We start from the raw sequence: 23,715 nt of genomic DNA, 5'->3' as shown, positions 1-23,715 counted from the left end.
AGGTCCTGAGGTGGGGAGGCTGGAGTAACTGGAATTATGGTTAAAGGAGAACATGGGGAAGATGAGGGTGGGGAATGGGCAGGGCCTGAAGTAGTCTGTTTTTTTTGGGAAGAGTAATGGGGAACCATGGGCGGACTGAGAGCGGAGCTGGGACAGGAATCACGGGACAGCACTTCAGGCTTCCTCAGAAACTGCCTGCAGCATCCATGCCCCCATGTGACAGATGAAGAAACATGAAGATCACAGGGCCTGAGGACTGCCTCAAGGTCACAGAACTGTTCTAAGGTTACATATATTGCTGACCCAGAAGTCAAAGTCAGGACAGCCTGGAGCAGGCAAGGGATCCTTCTGCACCCTGGCCAAGTCCCTGGTGATGGGGGTCAGGGCAGAGTGACTGGGGCAGAGGGTCATGTCATCCCCACTGAGCTGGCAGAACACGCCCAGCTGGGGACAGGGGAGACATGACATGGACACAAGGACACAATAGAGAGGTGGGGCCAGGGTGATGCTCCCGTAGCTATTTGTATTACCCAATATCCATGGAAACCAGGAACCTTCTGGGAAAAAGTCTTGAGTTGACATGAAGAGTGAAACTGGGGCTCTTCTCAGGCTAGGGAAGGTACGTGACCAGCAGAGGGGCAGGGATTCAGAGAGAAAAGAGGGGCCAGACACAATGTCTGGAGCCCACCAGGGGTCTTGAGGCTGCTCTGACCCTGACTAGACCATGTGGAATGCATAAGCTGCCAGGTGACCACAAGAGGACCCCTGAGTGACTGCAGAGGAGGAGAGCTGGTTCTGCCAGGCACAGCTGTCTGGGGACCCCAAGAACACTTAGGAGGTAGAGTGGGCATCAGGGGTAGCAACAGTGATGTCCATCGTACAGATGGGGAAACTGAGGTTCAGAGAGAGAAGGCAGGCTGCCCAAGCCACCCAGCAAGCAAGGACCTCAATGTGGTCAGGAGGGAGAGTGCAAGGTCCTCTTGGGGTGACCAAGGTGAAGCTAAGACAACCTGGCATCTTCCATGTCCTAGCTCTGCTCTAGCGCTGTATGGGGCTTTCTATCTGTCCCCCCACTCCTTGTTTTACAGAGGATCAAATGTAAGCTCCGAGAGATTAAGCCACTTATAGAAGGCCACATAGCTGAGTGGGGGCTGGATGCTGAACTCCCCAGCTCCCCAGGGCGATGCATGCTCAGGACAAGTAGCAACCTTGGTGCTCGCAGACCCAAGACTCATGCCAACCCTGGCCCCAGCAACCTGTCTGACAGCAACATCAGTTCCTATATCCCAGGCTGTTCTCAAAACCTCTCCACTTTCTTCAGACTCCATGGCCTACCCAAACATCTACTCCCCCTATTCTCTGAGACCACTGGCTGAAGCACCACCACAGTGCCATGAAAGAGAACACTCTATCCTTTAACCAACAGTCTTTTATTACCACGCACCACTGGCTGGCCTGGGGCCCTGGAGATAACCAGTCTCAGTCCCTGCTGTCTGGCCAGGAGGGCAAGGTATCTTCGACCCATTTATTGGTGAGAAAAACAGGAACAGGGCAAAAATGGACTTGAAGAGGCAGGAGCAGGATCCCTGCCCCACTCTGAGACTGGCCAGTGTGGTTGCTAAATTTTAGAAAGCACTTTGCCCCAGGCAGTGCAAGGCTCTTCTGGTAGTAAAGAGCTGGGGGGATGGGCAGGATGGGTGATACCAATGCTGTTGGCTGGTGAGGGGAGCATAGGACCCAGTGTAGACCACTCACCAGTGCTCCCTTCGCATCCCCCACCTTGTACCTGGTGCCCATCAGAAAACACTTCTCACTGAGTTGGGGGAGGTATCTGGGGGACAGAGTGGCAGGACATGGATCTCCCCATTTCCTTAGTCACATGACTCACCCAGAGTCACAGCCTAGACTGAGGCTGGGTCATGGTGCCAGGTTGCCCTTCTGGCCAGTCCACAGCTCTCGGAGCTCCACATGGCAGCCCAGGTCCCGCAGGGCAGCCTTGGCCACATCCTCACAGTCTCGGTGGGCAACACGGGCCTGCACAATGAGCGCTTCGGCCCCCAGGTCCAGGATGAGCTGTGAGAAAGCCTGGTTTCGAGCCACTAGGTTTCGGATCAGCATGCAGGCCTGTTTCTGGAAGGAAGAGCAGAAGGTGAGGCTGTCAGTTGGTTCGTGGGGCCCTGGGGTGGGATCTACTCCGACCTTGGGGTTATCCCCCTAACATAATGGGTCAATCATGACCACAGCCAGCATTCACCATGTGCTATGCTGTGAGTCATCAGGCTAGATGCATTATTTCACTTCATCTTCTCGGCAGCCACGGAGTCAGGGCAAATCCCCTACTTCCCAGGGCAGACTGAAGTTCAGGGTGGCCAAGGGCTCAGTATGTGGGGATGATCCCTCAGGTATAGATCCTCAGTCTCAAGAGAGTCTGGCAGGGGCCCCAGGGAAGGAGGCAGCAAGACAGAGAGAAGAGGGGGTATGCACAGGGCCCATCTGTCAATTACATCAGTATTCCTTCAGCTAACATTTGCAACTTACAAATCTGCCATGTGGGTGCCTAGAAGCACCCCAGTAAGGCTTCCACCACCAGTGGAAGAGTGCATGAGAAGCAGGTGAGGTCTGAGGGTCTCCTCGCTAGGGTGGTCAGGAGAGGATAAGGTAATGGGCCGGCCAAGGGCAGAGCATCCTGGAGGAAGGACCAGGAGGGTAAAGGCCCCATAGGGACCATAGCCTGGTGTATCTAAGGATCATGAAGAGGCTCCAGTGGTGGGAGGGTGCAAGAATGGGAGCCAGGGGCTGCAAGGAGAAGCGTGGGTTTCAGGCCAGGGTGTGCACGTGGCTCTGCCTACAGTTCAGCTCTGAAGACTCCCCAGTGAGACATGGAAAGCAGTCCCAGGTGGGTAGAACCACCCCAAATCCTGGCAGAGCCCCATCTGCTCTCTCCCATTCCCTCCTCCTCCCTAGATCGCTACTAAGGGCCTGTTGGGAAAGATCAAATGCAGGAAGCACAGAGGAACAGGGACTGTATACTATGAAGGATGGCATATAGCTACAGGACTACAGGAACTGGGAAGGAATAAGAACCCACAAGGCTTGGGCCATAATGGGGATGGGTACAGGGATGTCTGGCTCCTACCTGCACACCAGCCTCCTTCGGGTGTGCCTTCATCGCCTCCAGTGCAGCCAAAGCCCCTCCACCCTCCACGATGACCTGGCTGTTCTCTGGTTTGCGCAGTGCCAGGACGCACAGCGCTGCGCAGCTCTGCTCACATACCTGCAGGGTGGTTCACAGGGATGGTTGAGACCAGGCCAACAGACCCCTGCTATTGCCAACCTCCCAGGTGAGGACCCCAAGACCTCACTTGGACAGACCACTGTCAGTCCAGGTGTGTACAGGACCAGTAGTAACAGGAACAGTATCAGGGTGACAAAAACATCGACCAAGCTCTTCTGTCCTGGTCCCCCCTCTGCTTGCCCCTGACTCTCACTCACCAGGCCCTCCACCCACACTCCTTCTCCCTGCTCCTCCCTCACCCCCACTTGAGGAAATGGAATGAGCATCACTCAGATATGGTGACTAAGCTGGAATTCCAGACCCACTGCCCCACCTCATGTGCCCCCGGGTGGTACCTGGGGGCTGGCCAGGTGCCGAGTCATGGCAGCCACAATGCACTCTGTCCCGCCTGCACGGACAATGGCATCCTTCACATCATCGTTTCCCGCAATGGCCCGTAGAGCACTCAACACCTGCTTCACAAGGTCCTATATGGAGGGCACAAGGGGGTCACCTCCTGATTCAGCCAGCCCCCTTCCCGTTGATCCACGCCTAACTGTTCGTATTGTAAGAGAGGTTACTGAGGGCAGGTCTGGGCCCTAGTCTAAGCATGTGGAGAGGAGGTTGATAAGTGACTGCTTCATGAAGTAATGATGGGTAGGGGTTCCTGCCCTGTTATACAGATGGGAATGCCCAGGTAGCAAGGGATGGGCCTCACTTAAGCACCACACAGTTGAGCTGAGGTCTGGGTCAGCTCCAGTGACACCCACTCCAGCTCCTCCTGCTCCAGAAAGAAAATATTGAATACAAAGGTGCAAAAGGACAGTTAGAGAGGGCAGGGAGGGGGCATTGTCTACCCCAAAACCTTAGTTCCCACCTATAGGTCAATGAGAAGTGGAAACCACATTTTGGTTCTAGGGTCAGCAGACTGGCCAGGTATATCCTGACTCAGGCTTGTATGGCTGGCAGGGACCCAAAAGGGCAGAGTTCCTGGGAGGCCGGAGCCTCCCCCAGGCTTGGAGAAAAACGTCAAATTTGCACCCTAAGACAGCTCTGGATGCCCACCTGGTGGTCGCTGCAGTCGGCCAACAGGGTCATCAGGACACTGAGGCCCCCAAGGTCTACGATCTCTTGGCAGAACTCGTTGCGAACAGCCAGACGGGACAAAGTGCTGCAGAGCTCACTCAGGATGCTGGGGTTGTCAGGGAATGCTGTGGAGAGGGAGAGCGGAACTGCGGGTTTGAAGAGTGGGGCAACCAGCCACAGCTGTGGTCCTCATTCAAATTCTGTTCCACCCTCTGCCTGTGAGGGTGGCTGCCTATACCAGGAGAGCTTCAGAGAACACCAGGGGCTCTCTGGACCTGCAACACCCCCTGCTGGCTGCTGGGGAAGATACTGGATACCTCAGTCCCCCAACTTCCTGCTCCCTCCACCTCCTCACCATGCCCTAGATAAATTCCAGACCAACTGATGGTGTCACCTAAAAAAAGAAAACCATAATAGTGCTATAATAAAACATCCGAGACTATTTTTATGATCTTGGGGTGGGAATGACCTTTCTAAGTGCAACAGGAAACCCAGAAACCATAGAGAGATGCGTGGATAGAGTTGACGTGGAAGAACTGAACAAAGACACGAAGACCAAGCTCAGAGGCACAGGGAGGAGAGAATGCATTGAAGCTAATATGGGGTAGGGGAGGGATGGAGAGCAAAATTTACATAGAATTAATGTGACAGTTTGTCACTTCATGTGCCCCAGAAACTCCATGAGTGCTAATATGTGTGTGCCATGGAGGTGCTATCTAGACATGGTGACATCCATCTGATGACGGGAGGGGAAGGGAGGGGAAGGAAAAGGAAAGGGAGGGAAGGGGAGGAAAGAGGATGGGAGGGGAGAGGAGGACCCTGGATGGTCTGAGTGGACCTCAGCTAATCAGCTGAAGGCCTTACAGAGAAACTGAGGTCTCCCTGAGGAGGAATAAGCACCCCTGTGAACTGTGGTGTCAGTTCCTGCCCCATAGATTTCAGACTCAAAAGCCCCATAACCATGTGAGCCAACTCCTTGCACTGGCTCTCTTTATATATCCACATATCCTACTGGTTGTGTCTCTCTGATAGAACCCTGACTGAAATGAGCTCCTGCAAATAAACGAGAAAGATGTAAATGACCCCTCATAAAAGCAGCCTGACTTCCAAGATAATCAGGCCCCGTTTCCACCCTCTCCATGGGTGTGGAGGAGAAGCCGAGGCAGGCACAACAGGGGGAGCACGCCAGCTTTCACCAGACTCTGCCTCTCTGGCAGACAAGGCCAGAGTCCTGCACACAGGCCTGGCTATGGTGCCAGAGCCACAGGTAGTCCAGGAAAGAAAATTCGTTTTTCCAGTACTTTCAGTGCACTAAACCTGTCAGGCCTTTTTTGGTAGGTACAGTGGACATAGGGCTGGAGCTTTGGGATCTGAATGTCATCTTTGCAACCTCCAATGGCCTGCTTACTATGGTTACCCTGGACTCAGGAACACATATGTGCACAAGAATTTGTGGCCAAATGTGAACCAAAGTGTAAACCACTACCTGGGGCTAATTGTGGTGAATGCAGCAACACTTTCCCCCATCTTTGGGAAACACCCTTGTTTTCCTCTTTGGGGAGCTCTCCTTTCCCTGCTCTCAGTCTGGTTGGACTGAGCCAAGCCCCCTCCCCAAATGGATTTGGACATGTCCATAGGACTTGGTCCTGGCCAATGAGTGCTGGCCTGGAACTCTCCTGGAGTAACTGGAAATAAGGATACTATTCCACAAAGGCTGTCATGTGGGTGGGATGAAGCCAAGAGATGCAAGTTGAGCCTGGAGCCACATGCCTGAAGCAGTCCTAAGCCCCGATTCTAACATTTGCCACACCTGCTCCTACCTTTGGCAGCCTCAATGAGCACCTTCAAGCCTCTGTTCTCCTGCACAATCATCTTGGCATGGTCATGGGCATGGCCAAAGGGTACACGAATGTCGTCGTCAAAAGTCATGATGCGGAGGGCCCAACAGGCCTCCCTGACCACATCAGCGCAGCGGCTGTGCCGGGTGATGGCACCAGTCAACAGGGGCAGCACACCAGCCTTCACCAGGCTCTGCCGATTCTGCTCATGTTTCATGCAGGCATGGCGTATGCAGCGGATCCCAGCACAAATCAGATCAGTTAGGTCGGCATTTCCGGCCACAGTGGCCACCAGCAGCTTTAGGCCCTGGGTGTCTAGGAGATCAGGTTGGCCATCTATCAGGGCTGACAGGGCGTTAAGGGCCTGGAGCAGAAGTCCCCGGTCACCTGCTGCAGCCAGCTTCCAGGCGGCAAAGAGGATGGGGTAGGCACCCTTCTGAGCTGCCAGAAAGCGGCAGGCCTTGTGCTGTTTGCATTGCTCACAAAAGCGGGCAAGTTGCAATGACACCTCCTGGGGGCGACAGCAGGCCACGGACTCCTGCAGGTCTTCCAGGGCCTATGAAACATGGAAGAAACCTCAGCGTCAGCTCAGCCCAAAGAGGACCACAGTAATAGTGCTGCGTGCCTACGGGATCCCCTCCCCTGGCATCTGGGCCTGCACTGGAAGTTCTGTGGGGCCAGTTCCAGCTGTGTTAGCTTCCACATCTGTGCTTTTTAGGAGCCTTGGCCTTCAGAAGTCACAGAGAGGTAGAGGTCCAGCCCTCTCAGTATCCCCACCAAGGAACCATACACACAAATGCAGATTCATTAAACAGCCCAGTATGAGAGGTTTCAAGCAAGACAAACAGGAGAACTGTCCAGCTGAGCTCATTAACCCAGTAGAATCCTACGAAACAATAAAATAGTTGTTGTTTGAGGTTGTTTGTTATGCACGCATAACTAACCAACACACTCTCCAATGGCCAGCACTTCAAAGAAGGTGAAAGCTGCCTTCCCTAGACCTGCTCACACCGTATTTCTCCTCTCTCTCTCATTCACTCCACAAAAATTTACTAAGGATCTGCCAAATAAACACTGTACACATACTGTACACACTGTACACATAGCTGATTCACTCAAATTCAGCTCTTAAACCCCTGAGTTAAAAATAATAATGAAAGAAAACAATCTGAACAGGACCGATAAGTCTAGCTGCTCTTCAATTCCATGACCTCAGTGCCTGCCTGAATAGGAGCCTTAAGACAAACCCATGTCCCTGGAGCTTCTGAAATCATTTGTACCCCACCCAGTGAAGGGCAGTTCTACAGACACCATCAGACCAAGGGCTTTAACTTTGCTCAACTATCCTGAAAGGCAAGTATGTCTATCAGCCAATTTTCACTAAGGTAGATATCTTGACTTAACGGAGTATAGGTTGCAACAAAGCAAAATATTAAGAAATGGATTAAGTTCAGAACAGTGACTTGAATAGGCATTCATCAAAAAAAGATTTACACAGGGCCAAAAAGCACAGAAGAAGGTGCTCCAAATCACTAATCACCAGGGGAATGCAAATCAAAACCACAAAATACCACCACACCCTTCAGGATGGCTACTATCAAAACAGAAAAGAGTGGGGCACGAGGTCGGAGGTTACACGGAGGTGGGTAACTGCCTAATAGCCGCCAGTCATCTGCGGTGGCTGCAGTGGCTCATGCCTGGCTGTGGCCTTGGCAGGAAGGCCTCCCTGAAGCCGTCTGGGGCTCTATGGAACAGGAGCAGAATGGAGGTTGGGCCCAGGGCCATGGGCAAGGTAGAAGGCCAATGGGCAGCTTGCCCACTCGGAACAGATGTGGTGGTGGTGGTGGTGGAGATGGATCTCCCAGAGCAGCAATTTTCAACCACTGTGCTACGGTACATTGGGATGCCACCAAGAATTAAAACGTCAGCCCAGGCTGGGCATCTCAGTTGGTTAGATAACCCCAATATGCCAAGGTTGCAGGTTCTACCCCTGGTTGGGACACACACAAGAATCAATCAATCAATCAATAAGTGTAACAATATATCCATGTTTCTCTCTCTCAAATCAATAAATAAAAAATAAAAAGATTTACATTACATTTCTATATATCATGGCCTATTAACCTATAACTGCTTCTGGAATGTTCTGAGATACACATAGAAGCTTCATTTTCCAAAGTGCTAAGGCTTCTGCTACTGCAAAGGACATTATTAAAACAAAGAAAAAGGAATTAAAACATGCGATACTTGACTATTTTGTCAGGAGTACTGATCTCTTTTCCCTTAGATTGTCAAATAAAAGAATGACAACAGCCAACACAACAGCCATCTGGTGTGAATGAATCAAAATTATACCTATCTTTTTGTCAGATCAGCAAAATATATATTTTTTGGTGTGCTGCAGAATTTTAGTAGGTTATGTCTGCCATGAGATGAAAAAGTTTAGAAATCACTACCCTAGAGGAACAGAGCTTCATGCTGTTTTCCTCTTCTGCCTCTGATGCAGAATTTGGTGCTGTGGTTGGGTAATTAGAGAATATTATCACGGATGACAAGTTCTAGTTATAACAGAGAAATTTCATGGACAAGTATACCAGGAATTTGGAGACACAGAGAACATAAACTCACCTACACACCTATTTTGAATGAATGTATTTCTTTAACATAAAAGTATATTGAAGAACAGCCGCTGGAGCGGATTCCTGGATTTAACATGGCAGCTTGCACCAAAAAGATGAAGTGGCCGATGACATATTCGACATGCTGCTCACATTTACCAATTTTCTGGCTTTTAAAGAAATGTCTCTGGACTTAAGCAGTGGCTTAGTGGTAACTTCATTGTGCAACTCATCCTCTAGGCCAGCTCCTCAGAACAATCTGTGGCATTAGGTCCCACCTTTAGGCAATGAGATTGTTCTGGACACCAGCAGACCAGTGTACTAGAAAAGGCTCTTCATTAGGTATAGGTATAATGAAACTCTTCATTAATGTCAAGTATTGATGGGTCAAAAAAAAATTTACCTGATCCTCCTGGCACCCACCTCTTTAGAAAACCTTGTGTTCTATAACCCTAGCTCTCCTCTCTAAATGGACATCTCTCTCAGGGGCTTGAATCTGGCTCCTCTGGAGCAAGTCCACGTGCAACATTGTGCCTGCAGAGCCTTCCCCAGCATACATGTTGGTGTGACAGCACGAAAGTTTCAGTCCTTCAGCCTCAATGGGGTTTTTACTGTTTGGGAGCATTTACCTAAAATGTTGCTCAAGCCAGCTGCCTGTCTTGAAATTTCTGGAGCTCCTACTGTTACAGCAAACTGTGGCTGCAGGGATTATCTGAGAGAGATGTCCTTCCCCTAAAAGCTATGTGTTAAAGTCAATTCCTAGTCTTACATTTGTAGACCTTGTATCACTATGTCTTCTGCTGGTCTTGATGTAGTACCATTGTTTCTAGAACTTTTCTTTTAAGCATTTTTGAAAACCTATTTTTATAGATGAATATTCACGCTAACTTGGAACTTCCATGATGACTCACTTAAAAATCAAAGTATTATATGCTATGTGCTTTTTAGTTGTTAGTGCTATGAAAGTGAAAATGCTTTCTATGTTGGTACTCCTATTTTACTGGGCACCACTGAATGTGTGCATATGCTGGAAAAAGACTAGAGGTATACTTTTCTCCTTTTCTTATAGCACTTTAAGTGTGCTTAAACGTTTTCTGTATAAATCAGTTTGTTAGGTTTTATATTGGGGTAGAGGGTCTGCAACTCCTTCTTCCTGTCAAAAATCTTATCAGAAACAGTGTTCTACTAGGCTAGCTCAGCAGGAATAGGAGAGAGCAAACAGGTTTACTGCCCATCTGTCTGCTTTGACTTAGTACACTGGTTTAGCACAATGTTTGATAGGACATTAGTGACCAGAAAGCGTGGATCTCACATCTCTAGAAAGAAAAAATATAGTTAAATTCCTGATGTGTATCTTAGATGTTTTTTAAGTGGTTAGATTTTTTTTTAAGATTCTTCTTTAAAAATAAGAATCTGTACTGACTTTTCATTTGGCTCTTCTGGTTTTAAAGGATGAGTTATAAGCCATGTGTTTTCTATACTGATGTGGCATTTGTTAAATACTTTTGTCCTGTGATTAAAATTTGAGGTGTTTTGCAAGAACCATGGTTCTAAAAAAACTAACAAACAAACAAACAAAAAAAACCCCAGAAAATAACAAGTGTCAGCAGGGATGTGGAAAATCAGAGCCTTACACATTGTGGGAATGTGAAATGGTGTAGCTTCTTTGAAAAACAGTCTAGTGGCTCCTCATAAAATTAAGTATAGAAATACCATATGATCCAGAAATCCCACTTCTGGGTATACACTCAAAAGAATTTACAGCAGGATCTTGAAGAGATGTTTGTATGTCCATGTTCATAGCAGCGCTACTCAAAATAGCCAAAAGGTGGAAGCAACTCAAGTGTTCATTAACAGACGAATGAATAAACAAAATGTGGTTCATCCACACGGTGGAATATTATTATTGAGCTTTAAAAAGAAAGGAAATTCTGACACACACTACAACATGGATAAACTTATCATTATGCTCTATGAAATAAGCCAGACACAAAAGAACAAATACTGAAAATTCCACTTATATGATGTTCCAAAAATAGTCAGATTCATAGGGACAGAAAGCAGAATGGTGGGTGCCAATGGCTGGGGGAGGGGGGAATGAGGAGTTAGTGCTTAAGAGGGACAGTTTCAGTTTGGGAAAATAGAGGACTTCTAGACATGGAAGGTGGTAATGGTTGCACAATGATGTAAATGCACCTAATGCATACTTAGAAATGGTTAAGATGGCAGATTTTATGTTATATAGATTTTACTACAAAAAAAAATAACAAAAACCAAAACCAGGGTTGCAGCATTTTAGCAGGAACCCTAGAAGAAACTTGAAAAGCATGTAACACAAATGCCATTAAGAACACATAATACTGGAGTTATACTTACTCTATATTGTCAGATAAGAGAAGAAAAGAGAATGAGTAATATTTGTACACTGGTATCCATCAAATTTATGGACAAAATCTCTTCTTGTCCTGGATCTTATTGTAACACTGAGTCTCTGAATCAACTCGCTAAGGGGGTTGTCTTCACGGTTCCTAGGTGCTGCTTATGACCCCAAACCCCCACAGGTAAGCTTAGCAGAGGACAGTTGCTAATGTGAAGGTGGCAGAGCCAGCTGTATCCCACCTGTCACAACTCAACATGGTGACAGGGCTTTGTACACCAACCATGGGGTCATTCACTCTGTGACTCACTGCTTTTATTCTGGAACTTCCCACAATAAAACTAGCCAGGCTTACTTTCTACTCAGAGTGTTCCAAGATTTCATCTTGGTTTTATTTCTACAAGCCTGTTTGCAACACTCCATAACTCTAGCAGATTCATTTCAAAAGGCATCACAAAGGTGACTTTTTCTCATGCATCAGAACCATGACACACAAACAGAGCTCAATGCTTCAGTGGAGTGTGAGAAAGGTTTGGTTCAGTTGCAAGGTGAGAACAAGGGCTGAGAGATGTGAGCCCCAATGTGTGTGGCACCACCCCCAGGGAAGAGTAAGAAAGAGGTTGGTAGGAGGTACAGGACAGGAACTTCTAGATTTTACTAAAAATGCTTGAGTATTGCTTGACTCTTTTATGCCAAGAACATAATCACATTCTTCTTCCATAATGAAGAATAAAATTTTCAAAGTGAAATTAAGAAAAAAAGAGCAAAAGCTGTAAACAAACAAGGATTTCCTATACTGCTGGTAAAAGACCTCCTAGTCATTCTCTGAGCTTGGCTTCCCTGGGAGAGGGACCTGGATCTGGGTCCCAGCTCTGACCCTCATTGGCTGTGATCATAGGTGAGTCATTTATCCTTGGGAAGCTTCAGATTCGTGATCAGCAAAATGGGCTAATCACAGATTGTGATAACACATTTTAAGCATTTAGTACAATGCTGAGCACTTCACAAATACTCGATGACCCCTAGAGACCATTGTTACTAAGATCCTTCATATATAAAGGGCATCTAAAAATCAATAATAATAAAAAAAAAGATAAACCACCCTATAGAAAAATTGCCAGAAGATAAGCTTATTTTAAAATACGTTCATCCTTGCCCTGGCCGGTATGTGGCTCAGTTGGTTGGAGTGTCATCCCACAACTGAAAGGTCATGGGTTTGATTATTGGTCAGGGCACATACCTAGGTTCCAGGTTCGATCTCCTGTCTGGGTGGGTACAATCCCCAGAGTGGGTGCATATAGGAGGCAACCAAGCTATGTTTCTCTCTCCCTTCCTCTCTCTCTAGAAAAAGCAATTAGCCCTAGCTGGGTGGCTCAATGGATTGAGTGCCGGCCTGTGAACCAAAGGGTCACTGGTTTGATTTCCAGTGCAAGGCATATGCCTGGGTTGCAGGCCAGGTCCCCAGTAGGGGGCGCGCGAGATGCAACTACACATAGATGTTTCTCTCCCTCTCCCTCTCTCCCTCCCTTCCCGTCTCTAAAAACAAATAAATAAAATCTTAAAAAAATAAATAATAAATAATTTTAAAAACAATTAAAAAATGTCCTCAGGTGGGGATAAAAAATAAAATACATTCATCCTTACTAGCAAAGAAAGTCAAAAGAAAACAGTAAGATGATTTCACAAAACCTCTGTAAGGCAGGAGATGGTGAGTGCTCTGAGGACAGGGAGAAATAAGTACCTTGCCTTAGTCAGAGCTGGATCACACCCAGGGCTGTCTCTTCCAACTTCTTTTATCACTATACTTCCTCACTGCCAGGAGAGTCATTTTATTCTCTTTGGATCTCAATTTCCCCATCTGTAAAATGGGGATAATCCCAACCTTGCAGGTGTCTTTGGGAGAATAACTGAGATAGCACACAGAAAGCACCTTGCATAGAACTAAGTCCACAGCCTGTTCTCAATAAACACTAGAACCTGCTGTTTTACAACAGCTTAACACTGTTTAGTGGATGAAATTAGGGAAAGGACTTAACCTCTGTGAGCTATACCTTCCTTGTTTGGATCGCTGGAGAGTGAGGGCACACTCCGAGCCTCCATTTCCCTATTAGTAATTCTGGGACAACACCGCCTATTCAACAGGCCAGTTTAAGTGCTAAGGGGACAGGCTGTAACGTGCTGGTAGACAGTCAATACTCAATAGGTTACAGCCTTACTATGATCCCACTCTCTCTGAGCAAACTTGGTGGTCGGAAAGCCAGAGAGAGGATCCTCCATGGTGCTGTTCATCCCTGGGAGACCCTCAGGCATGGACTCAGGGAGCCCTAGCTGCAAAGCAACCTCAGGCCCACCTGCACATGCTTGGCAGGCTCTGACCCTCAGAGCTGACATCCGCCATCTGGGAACCAGGGAAAAGACAGACCATTACAAGGTGACATACGTGGGACCACACATGAGAGGTCAGCCCTGCCCACATGGGTTACCCCCTCTTACCTGCAGGATGTCATGTGTGGGCTCCTGAGGTCCATCTTCAGAGACTTTGGGTGCCATCTTTATAATGTTGCTCAGTTCAACTCCTACAGGAGGGTGGAGAAGTCAGGAAACACAAGCAATAGCCATCATCCCTGTGGGCCTGCCAGGGTCACATCTCATGTCCCTTCTGCTGGCACCACTCACTCAGGACTTCTGGGATCTGACCAAGTCCCCACTCCTCCCCCTCTGCACTCAGGCCAAACTTAGCAGCCAGGTCCACATGGAGGTGTGGAGTGGAAGGGCAGTATTTGCTCCTCAGCCCTGTCCAGCCAATGGGAGCAGAGAAGTACTGAGGCTGCATGCCATCACTGCAGTGAGAGGCACATTCTGCCTGGTGGGCTGAGAGGGGAGGGGATCCCACAGTTTTCTGCCTTGGGGCTCCCATTACTCTTTACCCTGGCTGTATCCCTGCCCTCACTGGCACTTCCAAAGAAAGCCTTCACTGTGCAGGACACCTCTGGGTGCCCCTCTAGTCCCTGTGCAGTGTCCCTATCCCATTCTGTGCCTGAGACACTAGCCTCCAACCTCTGAGGCTAAATCCCGGGGCTCCCTTTCCCTCTGGCACCTGATTGGGTTTGGCCAGTGGAGAGGTGAACTCTTGATCTGGAGTGGAAGAGCGGGTGTTCATGCCCAACTCCCTGACTCTGCCTTTGTCAGGTGATCCTCGTTCCCGGCCCTGGCCTGTCCTAGGGTGGGAGAGGTCCCTACTGTGGCCTGCAGGGTCTCCTAACCCTGCCCACACCATTACAAACAACCTCTTTTTAACCAGTCCCCTCCATGGCCTGGAGAGACCCACTTATGCCTCCTTGAGCTCAAGCCAGGGTGTGGGTGGGAGAGAGAGTCAGGTGGTCCTGTTTCTTGGGATGTGGTTAGGAAAAGCCTCTTCACAGAAGTGACAATTAAAATTTGTCCTCCATGTAAGTAGAGAGTAGACACCAACAAGGTGGGAGCTGGTAGCCAGCCCGCCCAGGTCAGAGCACAGAGTGTACAGGGCCCCGGGCTGCCACCCCAGGTGAGGTGGGGCCACAGCAGGAGAGCACTATCACATGTTAAGAGTGGTGGACCAGAGGGGACTATTGGACAAACAGCTGGACCAGCACTGGGGCTGAGCCATACAACTTTACCTTGTGATTCAAACTGTTCCACAGCCTCTTTCACCGCCTCCTCTGGCTCCATCTCAAACTCCTCGATGTTCTCACGAACAGCTGCGTCAAAGGTCTCCTGGGTGATGCGCTTGGAGGCCATCTTCATCCCTTCCTTGTTGGGCTGTAGGGGCCCAATAGATGCTGCTGAGCTGAGAAGTTAAGGTGAAAAGAAAGCTTCATTAAGATCAAGAGGGCAGCTGGGAGCCTGGCCACCACTTAAGGAGAATCTGCTGGGGCTGGTGCCATATGAACACCCTGGAAAGATTTTTATAACCTGGATCACAGAACAGGATGGCATTCCAACATCCCTAGAACTTCTAAAAGTGCTGAATAGAACAGACAGTTTACCACTTTTTATAAGAAAAAGGGAATGTTAATATATGTCCTTGTAATAAAAAATAACAATAAGGATAAAATAATACCTTAATAATGTTAAAGGATTACAACATTATATAAAGTAATAAAGTAGTATTATAACAACACATAATTATATATAAAATATACATGATTACAAAATTATATAATATATTATAGCTATATATTACTTTATTATATAGTTATGTTTGTATAATCATATGTCATGTTATAGTAGTATACTGTTACACTAATAAAAATGTATTTTTTGAAAGATTCTACTTATTTTTAGAGAGACGGAGGGAGAGAGAAAGAAAGGGAGAGAAACAGTGATCAGTTGCCTCTCGCAAATGCCCCAAATGGGGGACCTGGCCTGCAACTCAGGCATGTGTCCTGACAGGGAATCGAACTAGCAGCATTTTGGTTTCCAGTATGACACTCAACCCACTGAGCCACACGAGTCAGGGCTTACTAATAAAAAATTAAAATAAAAATTAATAAAATAGACAAAAATGCTAAATCAAAAACTAATAGAAATAGTTACTTCAAAGGAAGATAGAGAAAAGAGTGCTGAGGACAGCACTAGAAGCTGGATTTACCTTGTTTTACAGGTTGGAATTTGGAACACATGTAAATGCTCGATGTGGTTAGGAAAAGAAATGAACCAATATTAACCAAAATAAAAAGGGAATCCTTAAAAAGCAAGAGTAAAATGAAGACCACAAATCTAAGAGTACATCTGTCCTGATCAGACCACTTCAAGTGATTTTAAAACACAGCGATATGACTGTCCATTCTTACTAAGATACACACTAAGGATAGTATAAAATACAAAAGAAAATCTTCAACAGTTTTCAGTAATCATGTTATTGAAATTATTACTGTTACCCTGAAATTATACATGTAGCAAGTAAGTAATAACATTTATGTCATTAGGTACCAGCATAGAAGAAAAAAAGAATCTAACATAAAAAAATTGAAGAAAAACTCAGAATTCCTAAATTTGAACTGTAAGTATCAATATAAACTTACGATATATATTCTCTCAAGCAAACAACCCCCCCCCCATTTTTATAGTTATCTCAACTGAAAATGCCTAGAGGAAATGACACCATGGCAGCGATGAGCACTTCAAACACCACCTGTGATCTCTAACTACCATAACCAGAGCTCCTGAGAAATGGCTGATTCCAGGTCTGGGCAGGAAATAGGCCAGGTGAGCCAGGAGCATCTTGTGAGAGGAGAATGTAAAGAAGCTTCTAAAGACACTGAAGTCATGTCAATAAACTTGGGCACCCACTAGCTGAAGATGAGACATGTGAGCATTAAAAAAATTCCAACAGATATCAAAATCAAAATCTGTGCATTCATAACAGTATTAAAACAAACCTAGCTCTTTCTTCTGAAAACTGGCAAATAAAGAATTCAGCATTTGCTCTGGCAAGTGTGGTTCAGTTGGTTGGAGCATGATTCCATAACCAAAAGGTCAGGGCACACACCTAGGTTACAGGTTTGATCCCCAGCCTGGCCACAAATGGGAGGCAACCAGTCGATGCCTCTCTCTCGCATCGATGTTTGTTTTGTTTTTCTCTCTTACCCTTCCTCTCTATTTAAAAGTAATGAAAAATATCCTTGGATGAGAATTTTTTTAAAAAAAGGAATTATGTTTCCCCCACACAACTGGGTGGATAAGGGTAAGAAAAAAAGTTAAGTTTCACCTTATAGATGAATTTCAGCTAATAGACTAAACAGGATAGATCTGGACAATGATTCCTGAAGGCTGCAAATCCATGAGGTATAAAACTGATGAGACACCTGACATCAGGTGGACAGTATATGTGCCCACTGAATGATTTCATGTTATCAGCAGAAAAATCCAACAACACTGCCTACTGGCCAGAATAAAATGCACCTTTGAAGTCATTTTGCTAAAACCGTGGACCTGAATCTGACCATGCATCCAGTGGAATTTTGTGCAATGAGAGAGTGTTATTTATCTGTGTAGTCCATACAAAGTTGAGCAGTTGAAACACAGAGAGGGTGACTGAGGAACTTAACATGTACTGTTACTTAATTGTAACTCATTTTAATGTAAATAGCCACAAGTGATGCAGGGCTACCATATTAAACTGCCCAGCTCTAGATCTAACGGTCCCTGATCAAATCCCTCATTTGCCTTAATATGGTCTTCTAAAACAATTTTTTTTCCTGGTCCAGCGTCCAATCTAGAATCACACAACACAAAAAGTGTGTTAGGAGGGCAAAGACACAGGAATAATAGGACAGTGGTACTGGGTTGTGGCAAAAATCCAAGTGCAAATTTGGGCCCTGTAGGAAAGAAATGGGCCACTCTAGCACAAGCTCCTCTTTGTGGAGGTGGCACAGGATGTGAATATTCCGTCTGTGTTTGTGCGGACACTCCAAGGGAGAGGAGGACGGGCTCTGGAGCCAGCAGGGAGCAGCACACAAATCCCAGGCCTTCCACTTAACTTCACTGTTCTTCAACTACCTCATGGTTGACACAGGAATAAACACAGTAGAAATTCAGCCAGTTAATTCCTAAAAAGCACTTAGAACAAGATTTGGCATAGATTAGGGGCTTAATAAATGTTACTTACTAGTTCCTTTCATTCGTTGCTTTAGAGGTAAAATGTCTGATTTATTTGTGGAGGTGTGAGCGTAAGGGCATCAAAAAACCTACCTGGCCCCCTTGCAGACAGTCCCCCACTCCTTTCTGCCTCAGAAGAGGGAGTCTGATAAGGGGTTGCTAAGGATTTTCAAAGTCAGAGCTGAAGGAAAACAATGAGGATTTTCTGTTTTGAGAGTTTCTCAGAGCAGAGTCCAGGTTGGTGATGGTGGGGTATTCTACGGCCAGTTCCAAGGGACAGAATCTTCTGAGCTGGTGCCGTTCCTGGCTCTGCCACCTGACATTGCTTCTACCACACTGGCCATGCTTCAGGTCCAAGTGGGCCAACAGTGAGTGTTCACTGTCACAGAGGCAGGCTTAAAAGGCAATGCATACTTTACAGATGAGGAATCTGAAGATTAGAGAGGGAAGAACCTACCAGAGGTCATACAGGCGATAAGAGGCCTGGCCATCTTGCTATACTGCCTCATTAACACCTTTCATCCACCTGGGTCCTTTAAGGAACTTCTAATATAGGAGAGGGGCATGAGAATTACATAAATTAACTAAATTCAAACAAAGTTAAATCAGGGGCCTGCTACATGCTGACTGACTACATACTGCTTGACAAAACTTGGCTGACTACAGATGCAAGCAAACCACAAGGAGCCTCCAGAACAAAGAAAATTCCTGCAAAGAGTGATTAATATGTACTCACCCATACCTTATCGTTTACCCATACCGTAAAAGAAAAACAGGCCTCAAAATATACCTTGTTATGGTTAAAGTTAATCCCAATGTTTTTTCCCTTGTTTCCTCATACCAGTAATTTTCATAGAAATTACAAAGAGATATAAGCATAAGCTCAACCTCTAAAGGCAGCTGGGGTCTCCCTTCTCTCGTGAGGGAAGTCTACCACTGTCTGTAGAATGGCTTTTCTTGCTTATGCTCTCTGCTCAATAAACTTGCTTCCACTTTGACCCCTTGCCTGGTTCACACCCTGAATTCTTTTCTGTGAGAAGCCAAGAATCCTCTTGGCTCAGATCTCCCTTAGAGGCTCAATGCCTTCAGCATCTCTGTTACCAGGGAGGCCCAAGTTAGGGGCTCCCCTTTCTTGGTTTGTCTTGCCTGCAAGAAATGGATTCAGGCAACAGACAATATATAGTGGAAATGACATAGCAAGTTTATTTATGAAATACACTTGAGCACGAAGCTACAAGCAGGTACCCAGCTAGCCTGAGTAAACCACCTATTGGGGTTTTATGCTTGTAGCCAGTTTCCAGGCTCCCCCCTCCTCCTCCCTTCTCCAGATCTTGGAATTAACAGTTTCAAAGGCTTCCTTTCCCAGAGAATAGGAAGTTTACACACGGAATTCCAAAGGCTCCCCTCCCGGGCTATCATGGTCTCTCTTGTGATCTTCAGAACACCTGGCAATCTTACCTGACTGAGCTCAGGACTGCTGAATTAGTGGGTGACACATGTCTCCCTTCCCCTTCCTGCCTTGGTTTGCTATCTATTCTGCCTGACATCACCAGATCTTCCAGGCCACCTACTCGGGAACTCTTCCCTAGCCACTCAGAGCCTGTGCACTCCGCCTTGCTCTGTACCCCATCTACCCCACCCCAAGAACCCCCCCTTTGCCCAGCCCTGAGCTCCCTGAGCTGGGGAGATCAGTGTCTGGCCCTGGAACCACTCCTGAAGTCCTTCGGGATCTCCTCCCACCAGCACTAGATGGGAAACAAAAGTATTGATCCAGAGCAAATGAGAAAGATGGTGCCTGAGGATGGTCATCTGACAGCCACCTGAGGAAGAGTCCAGGCCAGGAGATGGGGGAAAACAACCAGTCTCCACAATGGGTTCAAGGTGTTGGGAGGAAGGAAGGGAATTAGCAAGGCCCTCAAACTGACAGCCAAGGTTCTGCTCATCAAGAAAATGGTGCATGGAAACATCCGGGACTTTAAATGACATCCTTCTCCACCTGCCACAACCACCCTGGTTGAGGCACCATCCTCTCCAATAGGTGGCCTCGCCAGCTTCCTCCCTGCCACACCCTGAGCATCTATTCTTCACAAAGACCATCTTACTGACCTGCTCAAAATCCTGCAGTGGTTTCCAACCCTCTCTAAACAAAACCTAGTCTCCTAACTAGTTCTTTTCCCACCTCGACCTCCTCACTTGTGCTTCCCTACATCTCTCTCATCCTTCCCAGCTAGCACGGGAAAGCTTTCATAATCACTCTGGATAAAGCAGCTCCCGTCTCTTTTCGCATCTCTCTTTTATTATTTGGATATTATCTTTACCGAGAGCGACATGGATCATTTATTCGTTCGCTTGTCCTGTCTAAAGTCCTCCCCAATGAAATTTAATCTCCATGAGGGCTGGTCCCAGGCCATTTTATTCTCTACCTTCTCACTATCGAGGACGAGGCCAGGAACACAGCAGGCACTCAGGACACAGGTAGTGAATGAATAACTTAATGAAAAAAAGCAGAGGCCAGGGAAGTGGACGTTTTTGTTCCCAGGGGGCTTTTTTAAGTCTTTCATTCCCCAAAACCAAGTCTTCGAGGGCTGCCTACAGTCACCAGCCCGACCCTGCGGCGCCCGCTCCCCGTCCTGCGCTCGAGGGGTATCCACGGCTGCAGCTTCTCACCCGGTCTTCACTGCCACAAGAGAAAAGGTGAGGCTCGCGTCTGTCACTCGCGGCACCGCCTCTGGCCCCTTCCGGCTGCCGTACGCGCGCAGGCGCGCTGGCGCCGCCTCGCTTCGGCGTACCTCAGCCGGGCGAACCGCTCCCTGGGTGACCAAGGGTGATTGCGAGCGCAGGTAAAGCCAAGAAAGCAAACAGGTGAGCAGCGGAGGCGTCGCTGCCGCCTTTTTCAGGCTGCTGTTATCGCCGCCCACAGAAGGAAAATATTTCGCCTTAGGATCGTCCGCCCGAAGAAGCGGACAGCCCGCCTTTGCGAGAGGGCGCGGTGGCAGCCGCCTGCGCCTGCGCACCAGGGCACGGCATAGACCTGCGCCTGCGCGGCGCGGCGTTGCGGAGACGGTTGGCTCATTTGCATGTCCCCGCCTCGCGCGGCGGCGGCGAAGGCGGTGGCTGAGGGGTCTGAGGCGTCGGCGGGGGCGGCTCCGCGCGCGGTGGGCTCGGGGTGAGGCCCGAACCCGGGCACCGTCGGTGGGTGGGCCCTAGGGTAAGGGGCTAGTACTCGGCCCTTGGGGGCCCCGCGTCCCTGCGATTGCGCTGTGGGCTCGGCCGTTGGGGCTGCACGGCTGCCGCGTCCCCGACGGGTTGGCCTGGGGGGCGGTTTGCGGCCTCCTGGTCCCGGTGCCCCCTTTTCTTCGTCCTTGGAGGCCGGGAGCAGGCGGACCGCTCCTTGAGGGGTTTATTCTTTCTCTCGCTCATTCATTCCACCCGAGCCGGGAGCGGCCTTCCTCGTGAGGCGATCAGGGAGGCCGGGTGCAGTGTCCGGCCCTTTGCGTTTTTGAATGGGCTCATCCTTAAAGCAGCCCCCACCCTTGCTGCCCATTCCATAGATGGCTAAACGGAGGCACAGAAAGGTTAGGTCGCTTGATTTGGTCCCCGGCTGTCTGGCCCGAAGACCCTTCCCTTCGCCAGTAGAGAACAGGGGGCGCCCTAGGCAAAGGGCTGAAGGATGGAAAAGGAGGTGATGGTTTTAAGGAAGACTATAAGGCAAGCTCAGGCTTGGGTCTTGGGTTGTAGGTTTCAAGTTGGAAGAAATATCTTGGTGGTTAAGGAGGGGCCTCCACAGCATTCCTCAGTGTTGCTTCTTTCTCAGTCTTTTTTCAATTTAGTCTTCAGGCTTTGTCCCCAGGTTCCAGCCTTGGCTGGCTGACCTTGGGTGAGTTGCTTAGCCTGAGGCATATATGTCCTCTTTAATATCAGTCATAACAGGACCCACTTTTTCACAGGGTTGTTTCAAGTAAATGAAATCATGGGAGTCCCCTATAACTATCACTAGTTCATTGTCACTAGTCAGGGACTCCTCCAAGAGGCTTCTCTGGAAGTCAGTCCTTGGAGCCTCTTGGCCATGTTTGAGAAATGGGAACAATCAGGTCTTTCCTAACCACAGTGTGAGAGGATTGTGCTCCCATTCCCCTATGCTTTTATGTTCAGTTTTGTGCGTTGCTTCTTGCAGCCCTCCAGCAACCCTAGGAGATGAGGGCTTCTTATCTCCTTCTTATGTAGAGCTTTTAAAGGATTCTGAGGAAATCGGCTCAGAGAAGCAAAACAACAGGTCCAAGATCACAATACTTGTCTCGTTACTTGTCAGCTAACACCTGTGAGCTTTGTGAGGGCAGAGACCCCTTAAAATAATTTGACCTTTTCTGAAGTACCATGCTGGATTATAGATTACTGCCTTGTTACTTTGAGGATTAGATGAAATAGAGAGCTGGCTCTTTGACCTTTGGTTGTCATTCTTCGTCTTTTTTCCTCTCTGACTACAGGTCAGAGAAACATGGCAGCAAGGCGAATTGCACAGGAGACTTTTGATGCTGTATTACAAGAAAAAGCTAACCGGTATCACATGGACCCCAGTGGTGAAGCTGTAGGCGAAGCTCTGCAATTTAAAGCTCAAGGTAAAGTGCTTGATTGGGCATGAGTGGGAGGTAATGGGGCATTTAGGGTCAGAGCAGGAGGATTTAAGTCCTTTGGGCAAACTGCAAACTATGTAACTCCTCTGATCCTACATCCCTTTTTTGTTAAGGGAAGATGAAGCTTTCTGTGGGTTTGCAGGTTAAATCACTATGTAGAAGAAAGTATTGTCATTACCTCTAGCTTTTCCTCCCCGGAAACCCTAACCCACTAAAAGAAGATTTTTTTTAAAAAAATTATTGTTATTCTATTACAGTTGTCCCAGTTTTTCCCCCTTTGTCCTCCTCTGCCCAGCCTACCCCCACCCCAGGCAATCCCAGAACCGTTGTCCATGTCCATGGGTCACTCATACATGTTCTTTGACTAGTCCTTTCCCCTTTAAAGAAGGTTTCTTGAATCAGTCTCCTGGCTCCCTCCTTAACCACCACTGCTTAGGTTTGAGCTGTCATCAGTGCTGGCCTAGATTATTTCAGTACGCTTCCTCAATGGTCTCTCAGCTTCTGGCTTCATTTCCCTCAAATCAGCCCTGACTACAGATCTGTTGGGTTGGCCAAAAAGTCTGTATGGTTTTTTCTGTAAAATAAAAGATAAATTTTTTTCATTTTCATCAATAACTTTATTGATTTGGATATTTTGAATATGTCAGCTATCTCCTGTGTGTTATAAGGTTGATGTTCTTAATTAATTTCTCAATTTGATTATCAACTTCAGTTGGTCTACCTGACCATGGAGCATCATCCAGCAAGAAATCTCCAGCATGAAACTTCGCAAACCACTTTTTAAAAATATTTTACTTTTAGAGAGAGAGGAATGGAGGGAAAAAGAGAGGCTGAGAAACATCCATGTGTGAGAGAAACATGGATTGATTGGTGGCCTCTCATACACCTCAAGTGGGGATCTGGCTAGGAATCAAACCAGCAACTTTTTGGTTCACAGGCCGGCGGCGTTCAGTCCACTGAGCCACATCAGCCAGGGCACAAACCACTTTGGACACATTTGACCAGTCAGTCTCAGTACCTTCTCCATACACTGCACAAATCCTTTTTTGCGTTTCTGTTGCATTTTTACTTTTCTTGCAGTAATAAAGCATAGTATGCCAAAAATGTTGCATATTTTCTTCCACCTTCAATATTAAAATGACTACACAAAAATTCATCAATTTTGATAACATTTTAAGTGATATGACAGCTGTCACAATACAATGTAACAAAATTGTTTCAAATGAAATTAAAGCAACTAAGTGTTACTAGA

General features: G+C 47.4%; 2 protein-coding genes and 1 pseudogene across 4 annotated transcripts in view; 2 read left to right on the top strand and 1 right to left on the bottom strand.

Moving 5' to 3' along the window:
* Nucleotides 1-1,421: 1,421 nt before the first annotated feature.
* On the bottom strand, nucleotides 1,422-20,851 carry ARMC6 (armadillo repeat containing 6). The gene is made up of 8 exons (XM_054578917.1): nucleotides 20,500-20,851; nucleotides 14,850-15,019; nucleotides 13,687-13,769; nucleotides 6,181-6,754; nucleotides 4,340-4,485; nucleotides 3,631-3,762; nucleotides 3,137-3,274; nucleotides 1,422-2,130 (listed from the first exon to the last, which is right to left on the bottom strand). Exons 2-8 carry the CDS (start codon nucleotides 14,974-14,976, stop codon nucleotides 1,918-1,920), a joined length of 1,413 nt encoding a protein of 470 aa, XP_054434892.1. The 5' UTR covers nucleotides 14,977-15,019; nucleotides 20,500-20,851; the 3' UTR covers nucleotides 1,422-1,917.
* Nucleotides 7,982-9,087, top strand: LOC129074905 (ADP-ribosylation factor-like protein 2-binding protein; annotated as a pseudogene).
* The window catches only part of SUGP2 (SURP and G-patch domain containing 2), a 30,417-nt gene continuing 27,295 nt past the window's right edge, over nucleotides 20,594-23,715 (top strand). The window contains exons 1-2 of one of the 3 annotated variants that reach the window (XM_054578916.1): nucleotides 20,594-20,672; nucleotides 22,317-22,448. In XM_054578916.1, the coding sequence (XP_054434891.1) occupies nucleotides 22,328-22,448 (121 nt within the window). In that variant the 5' untranslated portion in view covers nucleotides 20,594-20,672; nucleotides 22,317-22,327. Of the gene's footprint in view, nucleotides 20,695-20,945; nucleotides 20,999-22,316; nucleotides 22,449-23,715 lie in introns of those variants that run through there. The other 2 variants (XM_054578914.1, XM_054578915.1) reach the window with 2 other exon arrangements.

Source organism: Pteronotus mesoamericanus, unplaced genomic scaffold (genome assembly GCF_021234165.1).
Source record: "Pteronotus mesoamericanus isolate MK-2021 breed Mesoamerican mustached bat unplaced genomic scaffold, CSHL_Meso_final contig_502, whole genome shotgun sequence".
Classification (NCBI taxonomy): domain Eukaryota; kingdom Metazoa; phylum Chordata; class Mammalia; order Chiroptera; family Mormoopidae; genus Pteronotus; species Pteronotus mesoamericanus.
Note: the sequence above shows the minus strand (reverse complement) of the source record. Positions and strands in the feature narration are given on the sequence as shown.

Coding starts and splice junctions, on each gene's coding strand:
- ARMC6 (XM_054578917.1), bottom strand. CDS start 14,976: ATGAAGATGGCCTCCAAGCGCATCACCCAGGAGACCTTTGACGCAGCT. Junction 6,755..13,686: donor CCACACATGACATCCTGCAG/GTAAGAGGGGGT, acceptor CATGTTTCATAG/GCCCTGGAAGACCTGCAGGA. Junction 3,763..4,339: donor CCGACTGCAGCGACCACCAG/GTGGGCATCCAG, acceptor CCCTCCATATAG/GACCTTGTGAAGCAGGTGTT.